Here is a 25,629-nt window from a genome sequence, read left to right on the forward strand (position 1 = left end):
AGCCATGTCTTAAGGCCCTTATAGAAGGAGATGAGGTCTGGGGCATTTCTGAGTTGGAACGGGAGTTCATTCCATGCTTTAGATGCACAATAAACAAAACTTCTACCTCCCCAATTTTTTTTTTTTTAAAAGGGGGGTTTGAACGAGTTTAGATCCGGTTGATCTTAATGTTCTCCCTGGGATATACCAAGAGAATTTCTTCTTAATGAACTCTGGACCAATACCATTGACCGCCTTAAAGACAATAGACAGTGATTTAAAGCGTGATCTTAACGGTACTGGAAGCCAATGCAGTTTTTTAAGATCTCCCTTGACAGAGGCAAACCTGGATGTTCAGGTCAGCATTCTAGCTGCCGCGTTCTGGACCAATTGCAACCTGTTCATATGTTGTTTTTGAACATTGAGATATAGACTGTTGCGATAGTCCAGACGCGACATTATGAGTGCTGTCACCACCGTCCTGAGATTATTTTTGGTCAGGAAGAACTTTATTTTCTTGATAATTCTGAGGACCATGAAAGATGCTGAAGTCACCATGTTCACTTGATCCCCCCATGGTGAGTTTATTGTCCACCGTGATCACCAGGTTCTTGGCTTTTCTTGAGAGTTCAGGACACAAGTCCAGATCCTCCAGCCTCCATTCTGGTGTCCATACCAAAGGATTGTTACCAAATTTCAAAATCTCGGTCTTACCCGAATTACGTTTTAAGCAATTGGAGGACATCCATGCTGAAATAGAACCCATACACTCATGGAAAAGATCACCCGCCTTCTTTTCCGCTCCCTCTGTCAGCGACAACACAATTTGTGTGTCGTCAGCATAGGAGGTGAGCTGGAAGCCGAAAGACCTGATGATACCGGCCTGAGGTGCCACATAGATATTAAAGAGTGTAGGGCTGGGAGCCGAGCCCTGTGGCACCCCGCACGGAAGTGTAAAAGTTTCGAGGTGTTCCCGTCAAGGTCTACTGTTTGAGACCTCTCCGACTGGAACAATCGCAACAGTTCCCAGGCCGAGCCCTTTACACCTATCTCCGATAGCCGGTCCAATAATACCTTGTAGTGAACTGTATCAAAGGCCGCAGATAGGTCCAGTAGGATTAGTATAGCATTTCCTCCCCTATCCACGGCCTCTCTGATTTCCTCTATAGATTTTAATAAGGCCAGCTCAGTGCTATGAAAAGCTCTGAACCCATATTGCGATGTGTCCAAGATGTTATTGACCGAAAGAAAATCGCTAAGGTGGCTGTTCATTTCCTTTTCTAGCAATTCCGCTGGCAACGGGAGCCTAGAAATCGGTCTATAGTTGTTAGGCTCCTTAGGGTCTAGTGACTGTTTCTTCAGAAGTGGCAGCACTGAGGCTTTTTTCCATAGTTTAGGAAAGATTCCGGAGGATAGAACAGCATTAAGCAAAGGTGTAAGTGCAGTTTCTATTAAGTCAGGGATTTGCTTAATAATCCACACCGGACAAGGGTCACTAGGTGCACCAGATTTAATGAGATCCAGCAGTTTAATTGTACCTAACCTTTCCAAAGGGGTAAAAGAATCCAATGATCTCACATGGACGGCCATATTATCCACATCATGTATGTTGGAGTTGGTCTGATTATTATTGATCGAACCCATAAAAGAGGAAAATATAATTTCTATTTTCAATCTGAAAAATTCTGCGATCTTATTGCAGAATTCTGGGTCGCCCTGTTTCTTAGGAGTATTGGGACTTGATACTTTAATAATGGTCTTAAAAAGTTCCTTTCAATTGGATTCAGCCTTAGATATTTGCAAAGAGAAACACTCTTTTTTTGCTTCTAAAAGTATTTATTTATAGCTAGAGATGCAGATTTTATACTTTTCATTATCGGATTCTTTGTAATATTTACGCCATGTTATTTTGGCGTGTTTACGGACCAATTTCTTGGCCCTGAGCTCTTCTGAGTACCAGGGAGCAGTGGGAGAGGCTCGTTTAGGTATCCATTTTTTGTGGGGAACTAAATGATTGCAGGCATACAAAAAACAATTGTTATGAAGAGTCATTGTCTCCTCCACATCCAACGGAAGCTGATACATAGAATTTTTAAGAACAGTTTCAAGGCTCTCAACGTCCAAGATGGTGTGCTCCGATACTCCCGCAAGAACCTCTGCAGTTGCTGTTCTGGGTCATTTTGCTCCGCTACTGCGATGCAAAGGGTCTTGTTTATTGTCCACATAAAATGTTCAATCTCCCCATTGGCCTGGGGCCATTGCGGGGTGATACGCCTGTGCCTGATGTCGTTATGGTGTAAGAACTCGCGGAACTCGTGCACCTGGAACAGGGGTCCGTTGTCGCTGCAGAGTTCATCCGGATATCCGAACATGGCGAACATCTTTACTAGAGCGGGGCCAACATGCAGGAAGGCTCTTGAGTTCACGACCTCTACCACAGGGTATTTTGAGTAGCTATCGATTAGAACCACCGTGACTCGCCCACCAGGGAAGCTTCCAAAGTCCACCCTCACTTTCTCCCAGGGGCTTTGCCCATGTTTCTCTGTATGAATGGGCGCAGGCCTCTCGGGCCTGCTCGTCACTTGACAGGATGGACATTTCCGGACTGTCTCTTCTACCCAGGCATCCATCCCTGGAACCAGACTGTCTCCCGCATGCGGGCCTTCATCTTTTCCACTCCTTGGTGCCATCCATGGGCGAGCTGTGTTGCCCGTAGTTGAAGGGATGCAGGGATTACGATGCGTGGCCTTCTGAGGTGAATGCCTCCTTGGGTGAGGCTCAGCTCATTTCTGACTCTCCACTTGTGCATCAGGCTTTCTTTTTCTGGGCTTGACCGAGAGTTTGCGGAGTGCAGAATTTGACGCCACTGTCCTCCTTGGACAGCGTCCTGGACTTTGATTATAACTGGGTCCTTTTCAGCTGCTGCAGCCACCTCTTCGAGGGTCAACGCTGGAGGGCATGTGAGTGCCGAGATCATGTTTATGTGCGCTTCTGTGGCGTTGGCGCTTGGCTCTTCACCTCCCTCTCCGGTCGTGTCTGGGTGTCTCGACAGGAAGTCAGCCGGGTTCTTAGCACCGGGCCGATAGGCTACATCCATGTCGTAGTGTTGGAGCCCAATAACCCACCGTTCGATGCATGGCGGTGGGTGGGGAGCTGATCCCTTCAACAGCGGCACCAGGGGTTGGTGATCTGTGATGACGGTGAAAGGGTGTCCGCATATGTATAAGTGTTAATGTCTGCAGGCCCAGCGGATTGCTAGGGCTTCCCTTTAAATTGGAGTGTATCTCTTCTCTGTCAGGGATAGCGCTTTGCTGGCATAGGCTAGGGTGGCACATCGTCCGGGCTCTTGATCCTGAGTGAGGACGGCCCCATAGCCTACGGGGCTGTAATCCACGAGTATTTCTGTCCTTTTAGCAGGGTTGAAGTACCCCAGCGTGGTGTGGTCGAGGAGAGCATTTTTGACGGCTTGAAATGCAGACTCTTCGGCTGGGCCCCACTGCCACATAGCATCTGCCTGGGTTAGGTTTCGGAGGGGTTCTGCGATGGTGGCTAGATCTGGAATGAAGCGGCTACAGTACATAGCCATCCCCAAGAAACTGCGGACTTCAGCCATGGTGAGCAGGGCAGATGGGTTCTTGATGGCTTGAGATTTCCGAGGGTCTACCTGTATGCCTTCTTGTGTGAACGTGTAGCCGAAAAACTCTATTTTCTGTTGGAACAGCATGCACTTTTCCTCCCATGGTCCTGGAGTCTTTTCAGTGTGGCTCTTACATGCCGGTTATGCTCTTCCGCCTTTTGCGAATGGATGAGGATATCATCACTCACCCTCAATACACCAGGTAGCTCAACCAGGATCTCCTTGACTGCATTTTGGAATATTTCGGCGGCAGAGGATATGCTGAAATTCAGCCGTTTGTATCTTCGGAGTCCAAGGTGCGTGCTGAATGTAGTTATATAGTGACTGTCTTTGGCAAGGGCTAGCTGATGATAACCTGCATTCAGGTCCAATTTTGAGAACCACCTGGATCCATTCAAATTGGCCACGATGTCATCCCTGGTCGGCATTATGTGGCGTTCGTGTCTAATGGCGTTGTTGGAGAGGCGCATGTCAACGCAAAGCCTGGTCTTCCCCGGTTTGCGAGCTTTTTCAGCGATTACCATAGGTGACACCCATAGTGTGGGCCCGGACACCTTCTTTATGACCCCTTGACCCTCGAGCTTCTGCAGCTCTTCTTCCACCAGGGGTCTGAGGTGGAAAGGGATCATCCTGTGTCTTAGCGCCGTCGGTGAGACGGTTGGGTCTATGTGTAGTCAGATGGGGGTTCTCTTTATTCGTCCTAATCCCTTAAACAGGTCTTACTAACTGGTTGAGTAGTTCCTTTGTCTGGTCAGACTGCACGCACCTTGCGAACGTCACTAGTCCCAGGTCTTCAGCTGCGTGACTGCTCAGCAGTGTGTCTGCCTCCTGGTTGATGACATGGATATCGATGGTGATCTCAGTGTTGTTGAACTGCACTGACAGTCATTTTGCCTTGGAAGGGTAGTGGTGAGCTGCCTCCATATGCAAAGATCTTAGTCTTTGACTGTCTAAGTTCAGGTCGGGGCCTCAACTTGTTGTATTGCTGGATCCCCATGACCCCTAATGGGGTGTTGAAGCGCTTTTTCGACGAGTATCACTCTACTCTAGAACACATAAAGGATTAGCAGGGAATTAGTATAGTGAAATATGAAAGTAATTTGAATGGTGGATGGTATTTCAATGGTGCAGTAGTTGCAGTGGCAGAGGCCCCAGGAGTACAAGACGCCACTTCATCCAAAGTATAGTTGCCTTCTTTACAACCAAAACAGGGACGGAGGACCTGATCTCTTTGCTTGCATTATGACCCATGGCACTATTGCCAAACCACTGACCTCATAGATTCAAAAGTTTTGAGTTTGAGCCTTAATGGTGCAATTGTTTTTCTGTTTTGGTTGTAATATTAAGGACCCAAAGAACTGGTCGTATTTTAAGGATATTTATATATATATAGATATATGATAAGAGAGACAGCCAAGAGAGAAAGAGTTTTTTTACTGTATAGTTTGAGGTCACCTCCTAAGTTGAAAAGAAGAAAACTATATCTTTCCTGATAGAAAAAAACAGGTTGAGATCTATACATGACAGGAAAAATAGATCAAAGTCTTAGGAGAGAATATCCTGAATATAGAGCGGGAGAAAGATTAAATTAAAAAATGCTGTGCCTATGTGTGGTTTTATTCAGCTTTTTATATTCTCTTATTCACACCTTTTCCATTATAGTCTTACACTTATTGTCTATGTTCTTTCAGGGTGATTTTGAGGATGCCACAGACGACTGCAGGAAATATCAAATGGTGTATCCCACTTCCTTTGTGGATTTCATCATCATACCCTTAAAAGCAGATTAAATGGATTTAGAAAAACTAGAACATTGCAATATGTTTTTGTTCAGTTATGGAAAAGAGCCCAATAAAGAATTCATATCAAAACTAAAAGTTTGTTTTTCTTGGTATTTAACATAATCAGAGGACAAGGGATTTTTTTTGTTTTAAGCGGATCTGTGATGCACTAAGCAGTGTTTTAAAAATTCTACTCTACTGCTGTGACAACAGGGGGTCTGACCCTTGCACAATACTAATACATGGGTGAACCTTCAATCCTCCTGCAGCCCCACTGTCTGTATCTGGCCCTTGCAGACCCTCTGTGCCCCCTACCTGCCACTGCATTGCTTCCTTGTGCCCCTCCACCCCACTGCAGCCCTTCTGTGTGACCCCCATCACACGTCCTAATAAAAGAAGCGGGGATACTAACCAGGTTAAGCAGTATGCAGGTGACTTCATGGAATGTGACAAAAGCTCGTAACATCATGGTGCATGACAGCGCACGTGGCATCACAGGAAGTGACATCACAACTTGTGATCTCACAGGAAGTGACATCACAAGAAGTGGCATCAGATCGTAAGACCTCACATATGTTTTGCGGGTCTTAATGGGTACAATTTATGAGTTTAAAAAAATTCGATTCTGCATCGGGTTGTGCCAAAAAGGAGACGCCACCCCGATGTAAAATCTGGGCCTTAACATATACATTTACTTTTTTTAAATTCTGCCTTAAAGAAATTGGAAATGAGGAGAAATGTGACAGTAAATCTGTTCTGCTCAAATGGTTGCAAAGTCTGCATTTGAAAATATCTTATGGGATTAAGGCGCCTGTTGTAAAGAACTTTGAATGCCCAGTAAATCTCAGGAAATAATATTAATGGTAAAATAACTCTAGAGCTTAAAACATTTACTGGAGAGATCTGTGTTTTGTCTAGTCCCAGTTTTGAATCAAAGTAGCATAGAGGGTTAATGTGTCTCCTGCTAAGCACATCATGCAACATGCAGATGACGTATTTTTATTTTATGTAGATAGGTTAGTGGGTTCCTGCTTTTAAAACAGAGATCCTTTTGTTACTTGCAGTTCATAAATAGAATTGAAATTACATTTATTCAATGCTTGCTACCCCTAACAAGGTGTTGAATAGCTTTATGATGAGTAGCATGCTACCCACGAGCCTGGTGTTAGTAGTCAGTCCATTGATTATCATGGTTAGTCTTGCATACTAAAAGAAACCATTCTGTGCATTTACTTCTGTTTTTTGTGCTTAATTAGTGACGTAGGTGTCATTACAGTGGGTATCGTGAAAAACAAATACTTGTTGGAATAGATGTTTTTATGGGTTCCAAAAAAGAAGCATAAGACAGGCATGACAACTAGATTAGTTTATATACAGAAGAGGCATGAAGAAGGTGGAAGGGAAGCAGAGGTGTATTTAAAATAAATAGTGGGGGTGAGGTAAGTGAAAGTTTCATTTAAGGTCAATTTTTTTATACAGGATTTTAAGAACCATAGCAGGTGGAGGTTTTTAGCATGAACTCTGTGGATGTAAACCTGTCGAAAGAAACAGTTATACATTCTGTTCTAAAGAAATGTGGCTTTTAGCAATCTTTCAAGGGTCACTTATTGAAGAAGTGGCACAGATACTTACCACGCTGCAAAAATGAATTCCAGTGCTTGTTGAGTCCCGTTTACAAACGACAGTCAAGCAGTGCAACATTTAAGCACATCCTGTTACCCTTCATCAATTATTACTATTTTATACCTACTACAGTAGTATGTTCAATACTATAAACTGTTGCTTCAGTTAATGTAAATTAATTTATACCATACATAAAATACAATTAAAAAAGAGATCGGGGAATGGGCTTAAGCACAATTGCACCTATCCTGAGTGCTGTTTTGTATAATCTTTTAGGTGCCCCTAAATCTCCTAAGACAGAAACTGTCTTACTCTCAAATATAGCACAACTTGGTCCAGCATACAAATGTTAACACAATTATTCAACAGTAACTATAATTATTATGTACAGATGTAAATCAGCCATAGCAGAATCAGTAGTGTTCTTTGCAGTTCATTCTTTATTTATTCTTCAGTAAAAAGACTGTAGCCGTAGACAACGCGTTTCGTCCTTCACGGACTTCTTCAGGGCAGAAAATGAGCTTGTATTATAATGTTATCATATCTCTATTTCAGTATATCCCCAATCAGATTCGGCTTGATCTCAAATATCTCAAATGTGTTCCTTTCTTTTATTTTCATTTCCTTAACAATTGCTCTTGCGTTGTCTTACTTTATAATGCACTATTAATTGAAAAAAATACAAATCAGGACTGATTTGACAACGCCAGAGCAATTGTTAAGGAAATAAAAATAAAAGAAAGGAACACATTTGAGATCAAGCCGAATCTGATTGGGGATATACTGAAATAGAGATATGATAACATTATAATACAAGCTAATTTTCTGCCCATACATAAAATACACATATAATATAAATCATAGGTTATGTAACCACCCACCAACCGTTTTGTTAATATATAACAAGACAGTTGATAAACACATCGCAACATCATCATTAGTAAATTCAGTGCACGTTTCTGTGACCCATTCACTAATTGGTTCGAAAGATGCTGTCTCCTGCGTCCATGTGAAGAGCACTAGGCCACAAAGAACAAACACTATGTCCTGTAGAATGGTTGTGTCTGAGGTCACCCTGACCGTCCACTATTTACCTTGCCTCATATACATGTATCTCTGTACCCATGCCTAGATCACACCAATCGCCAGAGGGCACACGTATGTATCTATATGCCCATGCCTAAACCCTATCATTAGTCTATGTTTAAATCCTGTCAAACCATAGAGGGCACATATCCTGTGTGTGTATCCTTCTGATGAAGCACAGTGAGCTATGAAGCACATGTGACTCCTACATCATGTAACTCTCACAGTCTTATGTAACACATCTTGTACATTGATTTCCACAGTTTTATAAATTATTGTCAATGTATAATGTGTATGTGTGATGTAAATCACTCTGACACCCTGCATTGGGATGAGTAGAGCTGTATTAGTGGTATTTAAATTGTTATTTATGTAAATATTGAGACAAACCAACACATCTGACATTCTTACAGTGCATGCATATGTTATTTACAGGGACTCAACAATGTCAAAACCTTCTCAAGTACCTGTAAAGAAACAGCAAGCTGTGTGCCTTTATTTCTCCTCCATTGCATTTGCATCTAGGTGTGAGGCTCCAGATAGCACCCAGCCAGGATACTCTAACAAAAGTAAGGTCTGATGGCCCCTTAATTTCAGCCTTTGTTTTGGGCCCTCATGGAATTTGAAACAACAAGCCCCCTTGCCGCCTGCACGTTGCTGCTTGGAACGAAAGCAGATAACATGCAGGAGCTGCTGAATTTATCCATACCCCTGCTCTAGACACTATTCATTTAATCTGAAACTGAACTATGTTTAAATATTCTCTCTTTCTAAGACTAGAAACAGTCTGTGACAGTTGGTTGTTTTGTTTTTCCCTACTGTCTATTATGTCTCTCTCTCCCTTAACTCATACTGTACTAACTGACCAGATAAGGTAACCACCCTCTTTGCCTAACTTTGTATATATTTTGTGTGGATTTTAATCTAATAGGTCTCACATCATATGCTCAGCGACTTGATGATTGTCTTGTTCACAATTATGTAAAGCAATCTGATGCCTACAGGTCTAGCTAGCGCTATATAACACCTATAAATAATAATAAATAATCTGATAAAGTACACTGATTTTTGAGGGTGGAAGCATTTTTGTTTTTTTTGTCTTTGCATCAATAGGCCACAGATCCAGTATTTAAACCTCTTTATCTTCTGCTTTCACTGTGATATTTTAGGCTCCTGTAATTCCAGTACCTGCCATGAAGAGCAGAGACAAAACAGCACCTATCGGTGAAGGTGTGAGTTCAGCATATTTCAGTGGGGCACAACTTCTTGATAGGGCGGACAGCATCCACCCTGTCAAAATAGTAGGCAGACCCAGTCTACATGCGCTTACTCCCAACTTGTGCCCTGCTTTTACCCCTTTGCACCTCCTTTTCTTTCACATCAATATTTGAGAACATTGCGAGTACAAGCCTTGTGAGTGTCCTGTGTGCCTGCATGGAGGGTTGCTCATGCTCACTGTAGTCCTATGGCCCATGCCTGCACAGTCTGGTGCTGATTCATTTTTTGAAAAATATACATTGACATATGTATGTTTTGCCTTAAGTATCCAAAACTGTCAAATTTATTTCTACTAACTCTTAAAAAAGGCATGAAATACAGATTTTATCAGTGGTTTTGGAGTTACATGTGGAGAAAAATCTGCTTGGGGACATCTCATTTAATAGTACTTGAGAAAAATGAGTTGGCACTCCTTATGCAGCTGTTTAGCCACTTGATAAATGTGCACTGATTAAATTTGTAACATTCATAGATATCCTACCACCAGACTTTATTTCCCCAAAGTTTGGTGCACACTGGCAAACCTGCCAACTGTGAAAAAAAACTACCAATGCGGAGGTCCTGGAGAGTGTTTAGGCAACAGATGCATATTTCAGTGGCCACGCATTGGAAACGGATGGTGCTTTAGGTTTGAAGAGCTACCACTACCCCGGCCAAAAACTCAAACAAAAATCTTCAGAAGCTCACTTCCCTCTCCAACAGGGGCAGCTCCTCCGTAAAGGCGGATGAGTGTTGCCCCACAGCCTGCGCCAGCAGATGATAAATAAAATGGCAATAACACAGTTATTGTCATTTTATTTATGCTGTCTGTCTGAACTCCGCAATAACTATGGGGCAGGCAGTGCATGTCAGTGAGGAGGAGTAGAGTGCACTCATAAGTACGCATGTGTGCTTGCCCGGCCAAACACACATGCCCACTTATGTTTCTCCAACCCGGCTGTGTTACATAGTGATCCACGCTCCTATAGAAAAACTGTCTCACCAACGCTACCCAACTCCACAATACTCACCATTAATCAAGAATCACTTACCAAGGCCCATAAACTAACGAGTCAATTTCTGAGCGACTGAATCATGTGACCTAATTAAAAAGAACTATTCACAAAACTATTTACACATTTATATACAACTGCAGTATAACATTTCTTACCATGGATTTTAAACATTTATCATTTTAATTAAGTCACTAAAGTAAATGGATCAACTGATGGTAACAAGACCATGAATAAACAAGACCAGCTTGGCGTTTCAAAATCTTATTTATTAACTATTTAATCAAAGAAAGAGCATTTTATTAAATTATTTTTATTAGCATAAAATTAGCAGCATTTATTTGAGGAATAGCATATTAGACTGGCAAATTCAAGTAAAATCTGTTAGCATGATTTAAGTATAATAAACGGTTTCCATCAGCTAAGTTTTATTTTCCCTGTCTAAAACTCGCTTCACCTAAAAGAAAAAGGCATTAAGTCAGTTATTCTTACGTGCGCCAAAAAGTCCTTCAGCACATCACGCCCTTCAGGATTCGGGAAGCGAGAGGCACCCTCCTGCCCATGGGGGCAATTTTTATACCTTTCTGACTAACTAAAGTAACTAAATTCTGCATTCTTTTCTAAAAATCCAAACTCGTGATTGGCTGAGCCCCATCAGTCCACCATTAGGTCATTCATGAAATGAAATGAACATGAAATGTTATACTGCAGTTGTATATAAATGTGACACTCAGATCTCTGGCTGGTTAAAAACAGCAAGTGACCACTTTGCCCCTCTCAAAAAAATCAAGATTAACCGGAAGGCAGATGCCCATAAATGGTTCTCCCCCGAATTAAAGGAGATGAAACTACTACTCCGCCAAAAGGAAAGGAGATGGAGAGCTCGCTATGACCCTGGAGACAAGCTCCTCTATAAATCAGAGCAGGCAAAATATAATACAGCAATCAAATCAGCCAAGATAGACTATTTTTCCTCCAAGATCCTAGCGTCCACAAACAAATCAAGAGAGATTTTCTCAATTGTGGATGAACTATCCAACCCTGATAGAGTGTTGTCTAAACCTACTCCTACACAGGAATTATGTGATAAATTGAATACGTTCTTCATAGAAAAGATCACAACAATCAAAGCTAGTATTGTATGCTCCTCACCAGCCGCGATCCCATCTGATTCTTTCATGAATAATCATACCCTGGATAGTTTTCCAACAATCGATTACGAATCTCTTATCTCCTTGATGTCTAAGGTCAAATCGGGTTCTCCCAGAGACTGCTGTCCCCCACATATATTGAGGGAAGTTTTCTCCACCATCCCCCAACCTGCCCTTTCTTTACTAAATTCATCACTTACCCAAGGCCGCGTCCCCAAATCATTTAAGGACGCTACAGTGGTCCCTCTGATCAAGAAGGTCGGTGCCGATTCGGCTGATCCATCTAACTACCGCCCCATCTCCCTGCTCCCATTCTTAGCCAAGGTCTTGTAGGCACATGTTGCTAAATCCATGTCCACCTTCATAGAAGAGTCCGGACACTTGGATCCCCACCAAGCCGGCTTCCGTCCAGGTCATTCAACTGAGATGGTTATCTTGGCAGTACTGGATGAGCTCCGCAGGGAGGCTGATATTGGAACCCCTCAGGCCTTAGTCCTCCTAGATCTGTCTGCCGCGTTCGACACGGTGGACCATAAGATCTTGGTCGACCGTGTCGGTCGGGCAGGTCTGCAGGGCAGGGCCTTGAGTTGGGTTACCTCATTTCTGGAAGATCGTTCACAGGCGGTTCGCCTGGCTAATTTCACAGCTTCTGAGTTAGGTTCCACATGTGGGGTCCCTCAGGGTTCTTCCTTGTCTCCACATCTGTTTAACATCTACCTACTCCCCCTGATCAAAGCCTTAAAACAGAGGAAAGTAAAAACATTCAACTACGCAGATGATCTGCAGCTTTCCTTTATAATAGATAATTCCACCGAATCTATTACCAACTTCCAGGACACCATGGTGTTCATCCATCACTGGATGGATCATAACCAATTGAAGCTCAACCCTCGAAAGACGGAGGTACTGCTGATAGGAGACAGCCGCATCTCCTGGGGCCCTCATTATTGGCCGGCCGAACTGGGGCCTTTCCCTAAACCCTCCTCTTCCGTAAAAAGCTTAGGGGTGACTATTGACGGAGACCTGTCCCTTAACACCCAGGTGGGAGCAGTTGTTTCTAAATGTTTCTTCCAACTACGTAAAATCCAGAAGATTCATCACCTGCTCACCCAGGCAGCACTGATACAAGCTGTGATCGGCCTAGTCCTGTCGCATTTAGACTATGCAAATTCAATCTATCTAGGCCTTCCCTCTTATCAGATCAAGAGACTCCAGCTTGTGCAGAACCAGGCGGCACGACTGATATATCAACAACCTAAGTGGCAATCGGCCAGACCCCTGATAAAAAAGCTCCACTGGCTTCCACTTCTCCAACGTGCCATCTTCAAAACCGCCTGTCTCACTTTTAAGTCCCTAAACTGTCACAGTCCAATGTTTATTAACAGCTTGATCGTGAGATACACTCCTTCCCGTGACCTTCGCTCTAAACATCAAAACCTGCTGGTCAGCACAAAGTTCAAACGCAAACGGCACGGCGGAAGCCGTTTTGGCTACCTGGCGCCACAACTTTGGAACTCACTCCCATGGGAGATCCGCTCCTGTCCCCATCTGCTCCAATTCAGAAAGCAGCTAAAGACATGGCTGTTTACACAGGCACATGAGTAATTCACTCCCACTGCTATCATTTCAGTACAGGCTACTCAGTACAGTCTCAACAGCGCCATGAAACCTTGGTCAAAGTGCGCTTTATAAATTGGTTATAACATAACATAACATTCACTCCTGACCAAGCCCGGGCCTCATCATAAGCCCTTATTGTTCTTAGATTCTCCATCCTTCTAGCTTCCTCGAATGTGTTACATTCGCCCAAGCACAAAACTTTACTTCCTAATCTTGGCAGGCAATTCAAACTTCCTGTCCTTGGACTTGTCTCCAAGAACACATTCAACTCGACCAAAACTGCTTCTGCATTAAAGGTTGATTGTTCAGCAAAAAGCTTTTTTTTTTCTGCGCATGAGTGAAGGCTTCACTCTGGTCAAGTTTTCTCATTCTGCAGCACTGCCAGCCATTTCTTAGGCCCATTCGAAAAACTATTATTTAAACAAACACAAGACATCAATTAATTAAAGAATTAGGATTTATTCTGTTACCCACCCCTTTTGCTAAATATTAACCCGTTAATAAATGTTACCTAGCTGAAGCACATTTAGCAGCATTTATATTTACTTTCTCCATTTAGGCCACAAGATCCTCCTCGAGCTTATTCCACATAAAGACGAAAAGACATAACATAAGCACACACAAATGAGCACGTCATTAATTAAACAGCCGCATTTAATACTGACAAAGACAATAGACAAGGTTAATTAATTATTTCTCACGAACTTGCAGTTGCGACATACAGCACATATGTTAATCCCATGTGTCGTGTATGTATTTAAACTAAGTTGATTAGTACATTTCATTTCATGCTTATTAATACGATTATAATATTATGGAAGTTTAACTTTGCGAGTCAGAACAAAATATTATTCTGAACCTCGCTCCATCAAAAGCATGGTTGGAAAAAAGGTACAGGCTCCAATGCACCTGAGCGACAAACAAGGCCGCTCAAACCAATCCTGTCGCTGCTCTCATGGGAGAGCAGCGTCTGGATTGGGTGTGGAGTCTGTGCCCTGAAGGCCCATCACCTTCTGACCCTACGGCGAGGAGCAGCGAGGTGACCGTCAGCAGGAGTGGAGCGGCAAGTAAGTTTTCTTTTTTTTCCGTTTCTATTATTTCAACTCCCCCCCCCCCAAACTCCTGCCCTCCCCCTGCGCCCGCCCTACCACTTAGGATAGGCAGCAGCCGCCACTGCTGTCCAAGGAAGGGTGGATAATCGATAATAGAACTGTGCTGAGTCCCCACATATGAGCTGGAAATCTACTCTTTAAGGGTTTAACTCACCTTGAGGTCAATAAGTGAGGTCAGTTTTTCCCAGAGTGACTGTATGAAGAATGCTAATATCATGTGACACACAGTGGCATATGCAAGTTGATATGTCTTCATTGGTCAAGGGGGTAGGAATTACGTAAAAATACAAAAAAAGAAAACGCCTTAGAGGGCATTGCACAGGTGTACTGGCGCTTTGAAGAAACACATTGCCTGCTGGGAAGCAGCTGAGCATCCAGTTGTATCCTATTTCAAGCTTTTGTGATTGTCTTGTGTATTGTTTTCACTGGTAAGCTGGAACGAGAACACTCTATTTGTGCCACGAGTATTTGCTAGCTTTTGGCACGTAATTTTATACCGTTTTCTCTTCGATTGTTTAGTGCCTCAATCTTTTATAACAACACATGGGAGTTGGGCACACCCTCAGTCGAAGACGCCCTCCAGCGATCACACACCAGTTCAAGTGCGGACTGATGCTGTTTCCGAAAAGCCTTCCTTGCTACTTCCAAGATGGCCGCCTCAGAGCCCCATCTGAAGTCGTTACTTCCGGTCCACCTGGCTCGCGGGCCCGGAAGTGTGGGCGTGGTTTCAGGGTCACCTGACGCCCTGGGCCGGAATGCGGGACGTCACTGGGCGGGCCAAGGCCGGGGCAAGTTTTACCGCAGGAGAGAAAGTTCATAACGGAAGGAAAAGAGGAGAAAACCGGAGCCCCGGGGGTGAGTCCGGGGAGCAACCGAAGGGGTGGTGTAGAGAGGCTAACACAGGAGTTTAATGGCGGGGGAGGTGGGCTGTTAAGGCGAGGAAATCAGAGATATTTTCAGTATTTTTACCTGTTTAATCTCTTCTCAGCAGAAACGAAAAATAAGGAGTGGGTACATTGCTCTGGGTGTTTTTATAGACTCTTCAATGTTCGTCTCCGCCACGCCCGTCTTTGGCTCAGCTCAGGGCACACTGTGGGGTCAGGTGCCCCTTGAACAGATGGCTGTGAAGTCTCAAATCCTAATGCATGTTATGATAACGGAAGGCTGCTCATCGGCAAACCGTTTCCCCATGCAAACTGTTGTATATTTCTGATGTTATGTTTTGTCATGCTTTACATCCTCTGTTCCCCCTCCTATTTGTGAGTTGTTGCAGAATAAATTTATTTTGTATTTATTTTAAAAAGTTTTATATAGCGCTAGCTTGACCCGTAGGTATCAGAGCGCTTTACATACACACTGTAAAAAACAGAAGGAAACTGCATTACATAGTAGGCTGGCAGTAAGGAAGCAGAACCAGAGATAAAAAAAGAAAGACAGTTTGAAAAATAAATACACAGTGCATCGGAGGGGGGGGAGAATAAGAAAAGGTGGTTAGCTCAGTCCGGTCACCAACTATCCTTGAGTGTCAAGAGAGGGAAGAGACAACTCGGATATTGAAGTCTAGGTTAGTTGACTTTGGTCAGGAAAGAATTTGTGAAGGCGATGGAGTTTCAGGTCCCTTTTGAAACAGGAGAAGGAGGGGTTGCATCTGAGGACTCTAGGAAGAGTGTTCCACATCCTGGGAGCGTTGCCAGAAAATGATCGGTATTGGGTGGTTTTCTTTTTCGATAAAGAATACACGCAGAGGAAACCTAGAGTGGCATAAAGATGAAGGATAGCCATGTTGTGAGAAGTAATCATATACAACATGAGTCTTACACTATTGATACACTTATTTAACACGCCCATCCCTTGTTCCCTTACTAGTCCCCCATGGAGTATTCAACAGCTGTGAGCTCATGAAATTAAAGCTCTGGCAGTAATTTAGCTGATGGTGAAGAATAAACTTACCTGTTACATGTACAAGAGTGAAGTCTTCGTTTTCATTACAAATGTGGGGCACGCCCTCTAAAGACCTCAGTATCTGAAGTATTTCACTGTTGACCTAGATACAATTCCATCACTCTAAAGTTGAAATATTTATGTTTCTTAGAAGTCTCTAAGCTGATAAAAGCATCCGAAACGCTACCGCACGGATGCTCTTGAATATTCCCAGACATTCTACCACTGTCTCTGCTCTTTTCAAGCTCCATTGGCGTCCAGTCAATAAAGAAGTTAAGGCACTCTGCATTTGCCATAAAATCTTGAATCAGAAAGGTCTCCATTACCTCTTTTCCTTGATTAAATTATACCATCCTAACAGGTGTCTCAAGTTCTCAGGGACAGCATTGACTGTGGTCCCCAAGATAAATAGATCACGTCTGGGTGGTTGCTCTTTTCAGCTACCTGACCGCTAAGCTTTGGAATTCCCTATCTCTCAATCTGAAACTGGAATGCTCAAAAGTCACGTTTCAGGAAAAAAAATAAAACCTGGCTATTTAGACAATTCTAAGCGAGTACTGACGAGTGTTGTGGGACACTTGTGGTCTATGCAATCCTAGCGCGGGGACACTCAAAATGGAGTAGCAATGTGCTTTATAAAACTCATCTTTATGAAAAGAGGCGCCTACATGACTTTTACTGCGCATGTACCAATGATTCGCCACCAGGGTATTGAACGTTAGTGACCACTCAGAAAACCTTCTGGACATTGCATCCAGACTCCAGTGATACTGCCTCTTCTGAGCACAGGCCTTGCAACATACCCTTATTTTGTCCTATCTCATTTGTTTTATTTATTGGATAGGCAGCTTCTGAAGCCCTGACTATCCCTTCTAGTCCTTTATGATCATGTCAGTGTTGGTCTAAGTGCTTTCAGATTGACGCAACGTATAAATAAAATCCATAAGCTCCTAACTTTATAGTGTCTCCATGTTATGCCCAATGCTTAATTTGAAACAGTGGGTGCCACCGGCACTTATGTTTTCTCATTTGACTTTCACCAAGAGCAAGAACACAAAAAACACAGAATGAAAGCGAAAGATGGAAAAGCTGTGACATCGTAAGTAAGTAAAGATGCGAAAGAGCAAGCAAGTGTGAGCTATGGAGCAGGGAGTATCTGGTGGTAAATTTGTGAGGCGGAATCAAGACTACGCTGCTTTGGTATTCTGCACCCGCAGTATTTGTAGTTTGGATTTGGGCCCCAGGACGCTTTTGTTTTACAAATGAAGTATTCACTGTGCCCTTAAACTCTGAAATACACCCTCTGTTAATATTAGGGGTAATGGAATTGCGTCCCTATAATTTTCCTCATCAATCAATCAAAGCATTTGTATAGCGCACTACTCACCCGGAGGGTCTCAAGGCGCTAGGGGAGGGGGGGTCCGCTACTGCTCGAACAGCCAGGTCTTGAGCTGCTTCCTGAAGGCGAGGTGGTCCTGGGTCAGGCGGAGGTGGGTCGGGAGGGAGTTCCAAGTCTTGGCGGCGAGGTAGGAGAAGGACCTTCCCCCTGTGGTGGCTCTTCGGATGCGGGGGACGGCGGCGAGGGTGTGGCCGGTCGATCGAAGCTGGCGTTTGGGAGCGTAGAAGTTGAGGCGGCTGTTGAGGTATCCTGGGCCTCTTTAGTGACTACGTCCCTAAATCACGGGTTTCAGTGGATGTCGGGGTCTGAATTTAGAACCGTGTGGCAGAAAGTGCTTACATTTTTCAGTACCAACCAGCACTTAAAGCACCCATACATTTTTTAGAGTGTCCAAGCAGTGGCAGGAATTCTCAGTGAAGTGTTGCTACCCTGCCTGGGGGTCCCCGAGTCTTGTGTGCAATTCCAAGTTGTTAAACACATCCTGATACGTTTGGAGTTATGTTTATGTTTGAAGCCATAGCACATTTGAAATAGACTGCCAGAATACAAAATTATTTGCCTCTAAGTCATGTTGGCTTCTCCAACGAGTAGCTTGTTGGCTGCTGGTAGCTCTACAGCTACCTGTAAGTATCTTTTCTCTGCAGGTCAGCCTGCTAAAGTAGAAACCTTTGCTTGACTGAATTAATATATGTAATCCAAAATTGAAAATCATGTATTAGAGACAACAATTTGTGTATTTTCAGAACTCGTACGCTTAGCTGGCGTTTGGAGACAAATGTCTGGATTTTCAAAATATATTTAAAGCTGATATTTTAGTGATAAATCATGAGGCGTTGGGGAGACATAATTAAATGTGTTGCCTTGGTGCCAGGGGTATTGCAGCTGTGGCTGCAGTGCATTATTAACTTTGTAGATTCATTCAAAATTGTTAAAGCCATTTTCACATTACTTACCGCAACCTTGCCTTATGCTCTGAGGTAATCACTGCGGGTAATCTTACATGGGATTGGCACTGATGTAATCGTGGCTGACTTGGTCACTATTACATCAAAGAACAACGGTTCCTGTGGTATAATACTTTTTAATATAAACTTGATATGTAGCTTAATAGCAATTGGCACTAACACAGATGTCCCACATTGCCCTGTCCTGACGAGACCCGTATCCCTGAGGGTCGAAACGCCGTCGACGCCACAAGGAATTGAACCACTAAAATAGTGCCTACGATCGTGTAGAACCACTATAACAATTATTTATGCCTTGTTTGGTCATTTTCCTTCCTTTTTCATGTATCCAATAAGAAACCATTGTGCCCTTATGTAGTTTATGTTGTATGTAGTGTTATTTTGGTTTCACATGTACACTTGGGACACTGTGCACCTTGTTTGTGTCTTTATATTCACATGACTGTGTGACAATTTAAATATGATTGAATACGACTGATACAATGAAGTAAAACATTCTTGAAATGTATATAATTGGTTGTGTATTCCTTTCCGCCATCCCTGTCAACCCTCTGTGTTAGTGCCAATTGCTATTAAGCTACATATCAAGTTTATATTAAAAAGTATTATACCACAGGAACCGTTGTTCTTTGATATAACTGTCTGCCCTGGTTCCTATGTGAGTAGGGTTCCCCTTGTTTTCCTTCAAGAATTGGTCACTATTACAGCATTAATAGTAATAATAATCGTAGCTCAGTATGATTTTCATTGGACATAAGTACCTCTTATTACAAAAAAAAGGTCGGAGACCCCCTGCTCTGGTTTCTATTCATATGATCTGGTCGAGTACACTGCTTTTTGAGGATGAAGACATTTGGTTTTCTTTTGTCTTGGACGCAATAGGCCACAGAACCAGTATTTAAACCTCTTAATCTTCTGCTGTCACAGTGACGTGTTAGGCTCCTGTAATTCCAGTATCTAGCTGGAAAGCAGAGACAAAACCCACACCATCTGTGTTGGTGTGTATTATCACAAGTATTGGCATTGGAGCAGATTTCAGAAGCCTATAATAAAGCTCTTTTTTTGCTCTGAATTGGCATAGTTGAAAGAGGCTACAGTGGCCACAGAGCTTTCAGCAGTTTCCTACTTGTGATCCAAGGGACATTAAAAAAAGGCCTCTAGGATCTCTGCCAATCTTCTTCCAAAAAAGGAAACAAAAAATCCTTCCAGGCCTCGAACACTGTGAACGGAACTGCTCCAGGCACTGTGAACAAAATGGAAATTGAGATGAAGAGAATGTCTTGTCAGTATTTGCTTTGATTCACATGTAAGGTAAGGTTTTGAGACTATCTCAGCTTGAACCGGTAGCTGCCCATCAAACATTCCTTTAAACGTGCCAGGAGCATTCTCCACCATTGTTGACATACCGCACGCTTCTTTACAGCGAGGAATGTTTTCATTATCAACAACTGCAATGAAGGAGTGTGACTGATAAAGTAGTGTTTATTTTCTACAGTATAGTTTAGAATGGATGGCTGGTTACAATGATTGCAAACAAAAAGGGTAAAGTTTTCTTTTGAGATTGGGAAACAGGCATGACTGTCGTGCCTCAGGAAGGGAAGTTGAGCAACAACTGTTATCTATTTCTTCAGCAGCTCCGTCAGCGTTGAGACATCTTGTAGGCAAGTCTGAAGCTGCTAAACCAGAGCCCCCAGGTGCTGGCAGAGGAGGGCGAGGTACCTGGCCTCATTCACCTTGGCAGAGTGAGAGCACGACTGCTGGACCCATTCCATCAGCACAACCACTTGTGGAATGGGCAGGTGGTTAAGAATATGTGCCAATAGAGAATAGGTTTGGTTTCCCTGGCCGCAAGAAGCAGTGGAGACATAGGACTGTCCACCACTTTCTGTTACGAACAGGGACACGCTTTGCTGCTCTTACTTCCAGTTCTTCTTGTCAGTTCTGCCGGTAACTTAATCACAACGTGCTCTGTTTCTGGAATACCTGGGTGTGGCATGTCACGTGATTTGGGTATCGTTCATTGAGGAGTTTTGCACTTTCATTGCATGTGCACTTTATTTATTGGATATCTAGAAATGTTAAAGGGGTGTATTCCCATAGGTCTCTGCTTATAGTGCTTCTGGTTTTCCCTTTTCATTTTCATTACCTTGAAAAGAGAAGATGGGCAGCAGCTGTCTCATCCCCTGTAATTGTACGAATTGGTTTTTGCTGCAGTGTTTCCGCTCCTCCACACGCCTCTTTAAAGGTGTGGTATGCCCCAAGGTACTGAAGTTGTTTGGAAGAACAACTTGTGCTTTCTCAGTTGACTTGCAGGTGCGTGAAGCAGGACGTGTCTCCCAGTCCTGTAAAGAGGACTGTGAAACTTTACAGAACTCTGAACATTTTCTCTGGCTCTCTCCTGTGCCCCAGGTCCCCCAGAGATGTCGGGGCCGACCTGGCTGCCCCCTAAACATCTCAGCCAAGGAGAGCAGGCAGGTGCCTGTATCTCTGTCTCCACTCCGCCGGTCTTCAAACCCCAGAAGAAGTTTGCTACAATCCCAGTGCCCAAGTCGCATACTAGTTCCTGTGAGCAGAACGGGGGCTCAGGCCTCGGACAGCCACCACCTTACCAGAGATCATCTGCGGGTAAGTACATTATATCACAGCAATTCATTCAAGATATTGGTGCTGTATAGGAGTATGAAAGATTCCTACAGTGACAAATGGTGTGAGAGAGACACCTAATAGGCGTTCAGAGAGAACAGCGAGAAAAGAAGGATGCAGACTAGAGATAGATAGTTCAAGACGTAAAGGTTGAGTGGCTGAGAGAGTCATAAACAGTGATCCGTAGTCGCGCCTCTTCTACGAGACAAATAATGCATGGCGTTGTTAATGGGATGGAGTGCAGATTTTCGTGTATTAAGTTGTGGGTTAATGAGCATTTTGCAATGGTGTGGGTTAAGGTTGGTGGTTTGAAGCTCTGATACCTATTTCCTGGGCACTTTCAGAGACTATCTGAACTTTGGCTGGCATCCATCATCTACTAATGCTTTCTTATTATTGTGATTTGCTCTTCCTTCAAACTCAAAATCTCAATGTTACTTTTTATCTCTACATCATTCTTTCCCCAATTCCTAGACCACCATTATAACCCTTATCTCGTGGTTTCTTGTCCCCACTGTTTCACGGTTCCTTCTTTCCCCTTCTTATTTCATTCAGTGACCACTTTTTGTCTTCTTGCTGTGACTGAATCTTAAACTCCAACACATGGCTAATAGTCTCTTTCCTCTTACAGGAGGATTTACTATACCCTCACATCCCGACAGTCCTGGAAGCCAGTCTTCTAGCTCCGAGGCTTTCAGCCCACACTCCAACGAAACCACAGAACGCTATTATCAAGCAGTCGCAGCTGCGTCTGGAGGGCAGGATATAGCTGTCAGGGGTCCAGGCCATCCTTCCTGGCAGATGCAGGTGAGTCCCACAGCCCTTTTTATTCTCCCTCCCGCGCCCACCGTGTTCTTTGGCACCCCGTATTAAGGCTTACTATGTTTTTAAAACCTTTTTAATTTGCTTGTACAATATAGATGTGCAAATTATATACGTTGCTACAGAAGAAACACAATTTTATGAGCGGACCCTCTATGCGTAAGATGAGATGTGCAGGTGATGCTGATGTCATTGTCCTGGTACTTCCTATTTGCAGTATCATGGTATCATCCTAAGTGGCAGCATCTGTCTTTGGGTCTAAAACTATGCTTGATTATGCTACCTCTAACTTAAAATAATTAGGCAAAGCCACCCAAATATAATTACGTTAGCCAAAGGTAGTGTTTAGAGCGATGGGAGGGTGCCACCAAAAAAGATTTTCACTCTTACGGAGAGGTCTTTTGACTTGATCTAATCTTACTAGAGCCAGGGTTGTTATGGAGGGAGTGGGGTCTGTGGTCTCAATTTTAGGCAAAATAGCGACAATGGTGTTGCGTTTCTATTCTGAAGTGGCCCAATTGTTTGGCTTTTTGTTTTGTTTTGTTTTTAAAAAAAATGTTATTTATCATTTTCAAACAAAACGATAAGCGACAGGTCACATTTGGTCATATCTGAGATACATGTAGAGACTGGATGAGTATATACAAAACAGATGACCGTGACAAAATTCAGCAGTTGCGGTATAACTAGGTGAGTACAACATTTCAGCTTGAAGGCACTTTTAATCAGAGGGAATGTGAGCTAGAGTACTTGGGGGCAAGGAGTTCACAATGTTTCCTACACGTATGTGTGGTAGTGTATCGGTCAAGGATCCAGACATCCTAGGACTGAACCATTGGAGCTATGACATGATACCTGAAGCAAGTAAAGTGATGTGATTGCATGATGTGCTTACGATTTACACAGGTGGGTCTATGGCGGTGGGTGTGTTTGTGGAGTGTGAGTTGTTGCTTTCGGTGTATGCAGCTACCCATGTAATGAACAGGGCCCAGATGTCTTTGGGTCGTGATGCAGTGGGCATCAGATCCCAATACGCTGCGAGCGTCTCTTGGCAATAGGCCACGTCTTTTATCCACATGCTGATGGTAGGTGCGTGGGGTGATCCCCAGTGTATTATGATGCTATGTTTGGCAAGGAGGAGCATCATGGCTGACAGGCGTCCCACGCCTGGAGGGGCGTTCACGACGCTGCTGAGAATTGCAGTGTGGGCATGCCGGAAGCCTGTCACTTTGTGAACAATGTCGAACACCCGGTCCCAAAACCATGAAATGGGGCTGCAGTGTCATGATGGGTGTAAAAAGGTGGCTTGTGCATCTGCACAACACCAGCATGCAGCGTTCGGGCACAAGCCCATTTTCTGTAGCTGCAATGGCGTACGGTATAGCCTGTGTAAATATTTGAAATGTATGAACCGCAGTTTATAACTTGGAGAGAGGCGCTTGAGTTGAGCACAGCAAAAGGCCCATTGTGTGTATGTGGGAGGTGGGTCCAAATCCGAGGACCACTGCGTTAGTGCGTTGGGTGTCACGATCGGGTTGGTCTGCTGTGTAATGTTATAAATGCAGGTTATAAGGTTCTTGGGTGAGGGATTCGCTAATATATTTTCCTACGGGAGCTGGGGTGTATGTGCAGTGGGAAATGAGCTGTGTATTTGTCTACAGTTAGCCCTGAGTTGGTGGTAAAGTAGGAGATCCAGGATGGGGGCGCGGCATCTTTCAGGTTTCATGGCCGAGGCAAGAACTCCTCCACCAGGTACAGGTCAGCAAAAGTGGATAACCCCCTTCGTCGGGCTCTTTGTATAGAGTCGGTACAAAAGGGGGTGGTGATGGACGGAGCATCTGAATCAATCAAACACTCACACCCAGTCAAAAGATCTGGGTTTAATACATCACCGTTCTTTAGCCCACTCTGCCACCCCAGTTCAGACATGGCTATATGCAAATCAGTCTGACCCTGTGCCTCATGGGCACAGTCCAGCCCGAACTGCCAAGCCATGCCTTCCCTGGACCGGAAACAAGCTTCCAAGGACCGGTTTCTGGCATTCCAGCCGTCTTCAGCCCGGCTTGCTTGAATCCAGTGGCAAAGTGTGGCAGGGTACCTTGCTCACTTTGCCACTGGATTCAAGCAAGCCGGGCTGAAGACGGCTGGAATGCCAGAAACCGGTCCTCGGAAACTTGTTTCCGGTCCAGGGAAGGCATGGCTTGGCAGTTCGGGCTGGACTGTGCCCATGAGGCACAGGGTCAGACTGATTTGCATATAGCCATGTCTGAACTGGGGTGGCAGAGTGGGCTAAAGAACGGTGATGGATTAAACCCAGATCTTTTGACTGGGTGTGAGTGTTTGATTGATTCAGATGGTCCGTCCATCACCACCACCCCCTTTTGTACCGCTTTGTATAGAGTCAGCGTCCTGCATTGGAGGGAAACTTGGATGGCGGGCTAGGGGCGTGGATGGGGTGTAAAGCAGTGGTATTTTCATATGTTGATATGATCAAGCCCCTATCTGTGAGGCCTAGTCCCCTAACCGAGTGGTGTTGGCGCATCCTGGCCGCGAGAGGCTCCATAGTTATCGTGAATTATAAGGGGTCCAAGGGGCATCTCTGCCTAGTGCCTCGGGAAAAAGCTCCAACAGTAAATCGTTCACCGTAAGTCTGGCAGTCGGGTTGGTATATATTAAGTGGATGTGTTTTTAAAACGTTAGGGTTCATGCCAATCCTTGGGAGTATAGTAAAAAGGAACGGCCTCTCGAAGGAATCAAATGCTTTTGTGGCGTCTAAAAACGCAGAAAGCGCTGGTAGGTTGGGGTCTAACTGATGGAGTATAGAGCAAAAGGTGCCAGGTTGTGGGAGGTGGATCTTCCAGGAATAAAGGCAGATTGGTCGGGTCTAACCATGATGGGCAAAAGTGGCTGCAATCTATTTGCGATCAGTTTGGCCAGTCTTTTCTCATCAAAGTTAATAAGGGAGAGCGGGCGATCGGAAACGCACTTGTTTGCCGGTTTATCTGGCTTAAGGATTTTCACGATCATAGCCTTATGCATCGTCGGGGGAGGTGGCCTATTTCGAGAGATTATTGGTATACTTCTAATGAATGGGTGGGGGGGGGGGCACTTCAGTAGCATAGGATTTGTAGAAAGTGGCTGTTAGGGGGGCTTTGTCTCCAGGTAAATTGTTAATAGCTTGAACAATGTCCTCTTTAGTGAATGGCACGTATAAATATTCGCGGTGGACATTGCTCAACCAGATCAGCTCAATAGAATCTATAGGACTGCAACTCCGCGGGCGGGTTTAGGTCGCAGTGTATAGGGATTCGTAATATCTCTTCATTCTGTCTTGGGTGGCAGACTGTCCACATGCAGAGCCGGAGTTCTCCTCCAAAAGCTTGGTAATATAAGCAGAGGTGCAGTGCTGTTTAAGTGTGTATGTCGGAGCTTACCCGGGCAATCACCCTCCCAGTATGCGTGGGCTTTGGCATTCCTGCCAAGGAAATTCGTTTTGCGGAACACCTCATCATCTTGCTCATTTTACTACAAATAATGGCGAGGTGCGACTTTAGGCCTGTTTGAAAGTCTAACGTTTCCGCCTGTTGTATTTCCTTCTCT

The 25,629-nt window shown here is 44.0% G+C and overlaps 1 protein-coding gene and 1 long non-coding RNA gene across 4 annotated transcripts in view; both read left to right on the forward strand.

Moving 5' to 3' along the window:
* Window positions 1-5,476, forward strand: part of LOC144797823 (uncharacterized) — a 201,297-nt gene extending 195,821 nt beyond the window's left edge. For both annotated transcript variants that reach the window (XR_013603473.1, XR_013603472.1), the window contains one exon: window positions 5,308-5,476. This is a non-coding gene — a long non-coding RNA (uncharacterized LOC144797823). The remainder of the gene's footprint in view (window positions 1-5,307) is intronic.
* A 9,520-nt stretch (window positions 5,477-14,996) lies between these two features.
* The window catches only part of LOC144799449 (uncharacterized), an 84,039-nt gene continuing 73,406 nt past the window's right edge, over window positions 14,997-25,629 (forward strand). The window contains exons 1-3 of one of the 2 annotated variants that reach the window (XM_078670763.1): window positions 14,997-15,114; window positions 20,974-21,189; window positions 21,839-22,014. In XM_078670763.1, the coding sequence (XP_078526889.1) occupies window positions 15,015-15,114; window positions 20,974-21,189; window positions 21,839-22,014 (492 nt within the window). In that variant the 5' untranslated portion in view covers window positions 14,997-15,014. The remainder of the gene's footprint in view (window positions 15,115-20,973; window positions 21,190-21,838; window positions 22,015-25,629) is intronic. The other variant, XM_078670765.1, reaches the window with a different exon arrangement.

This window comes from Lissotriton helveticus, chromosome 12, assembly GCF_964261635.1.
Source record: "Lissotriton helveticus chromosome 12, aLisHel1.1, whole genome shotgun sequence".
Classification (NCBI taxonomy): domain Eukaryota; kingdom Metazoa; phylum Chordata; class Amphibia; order Caudata; family Salamandridae; genus Lissotriton; species Lissotriton helveticus.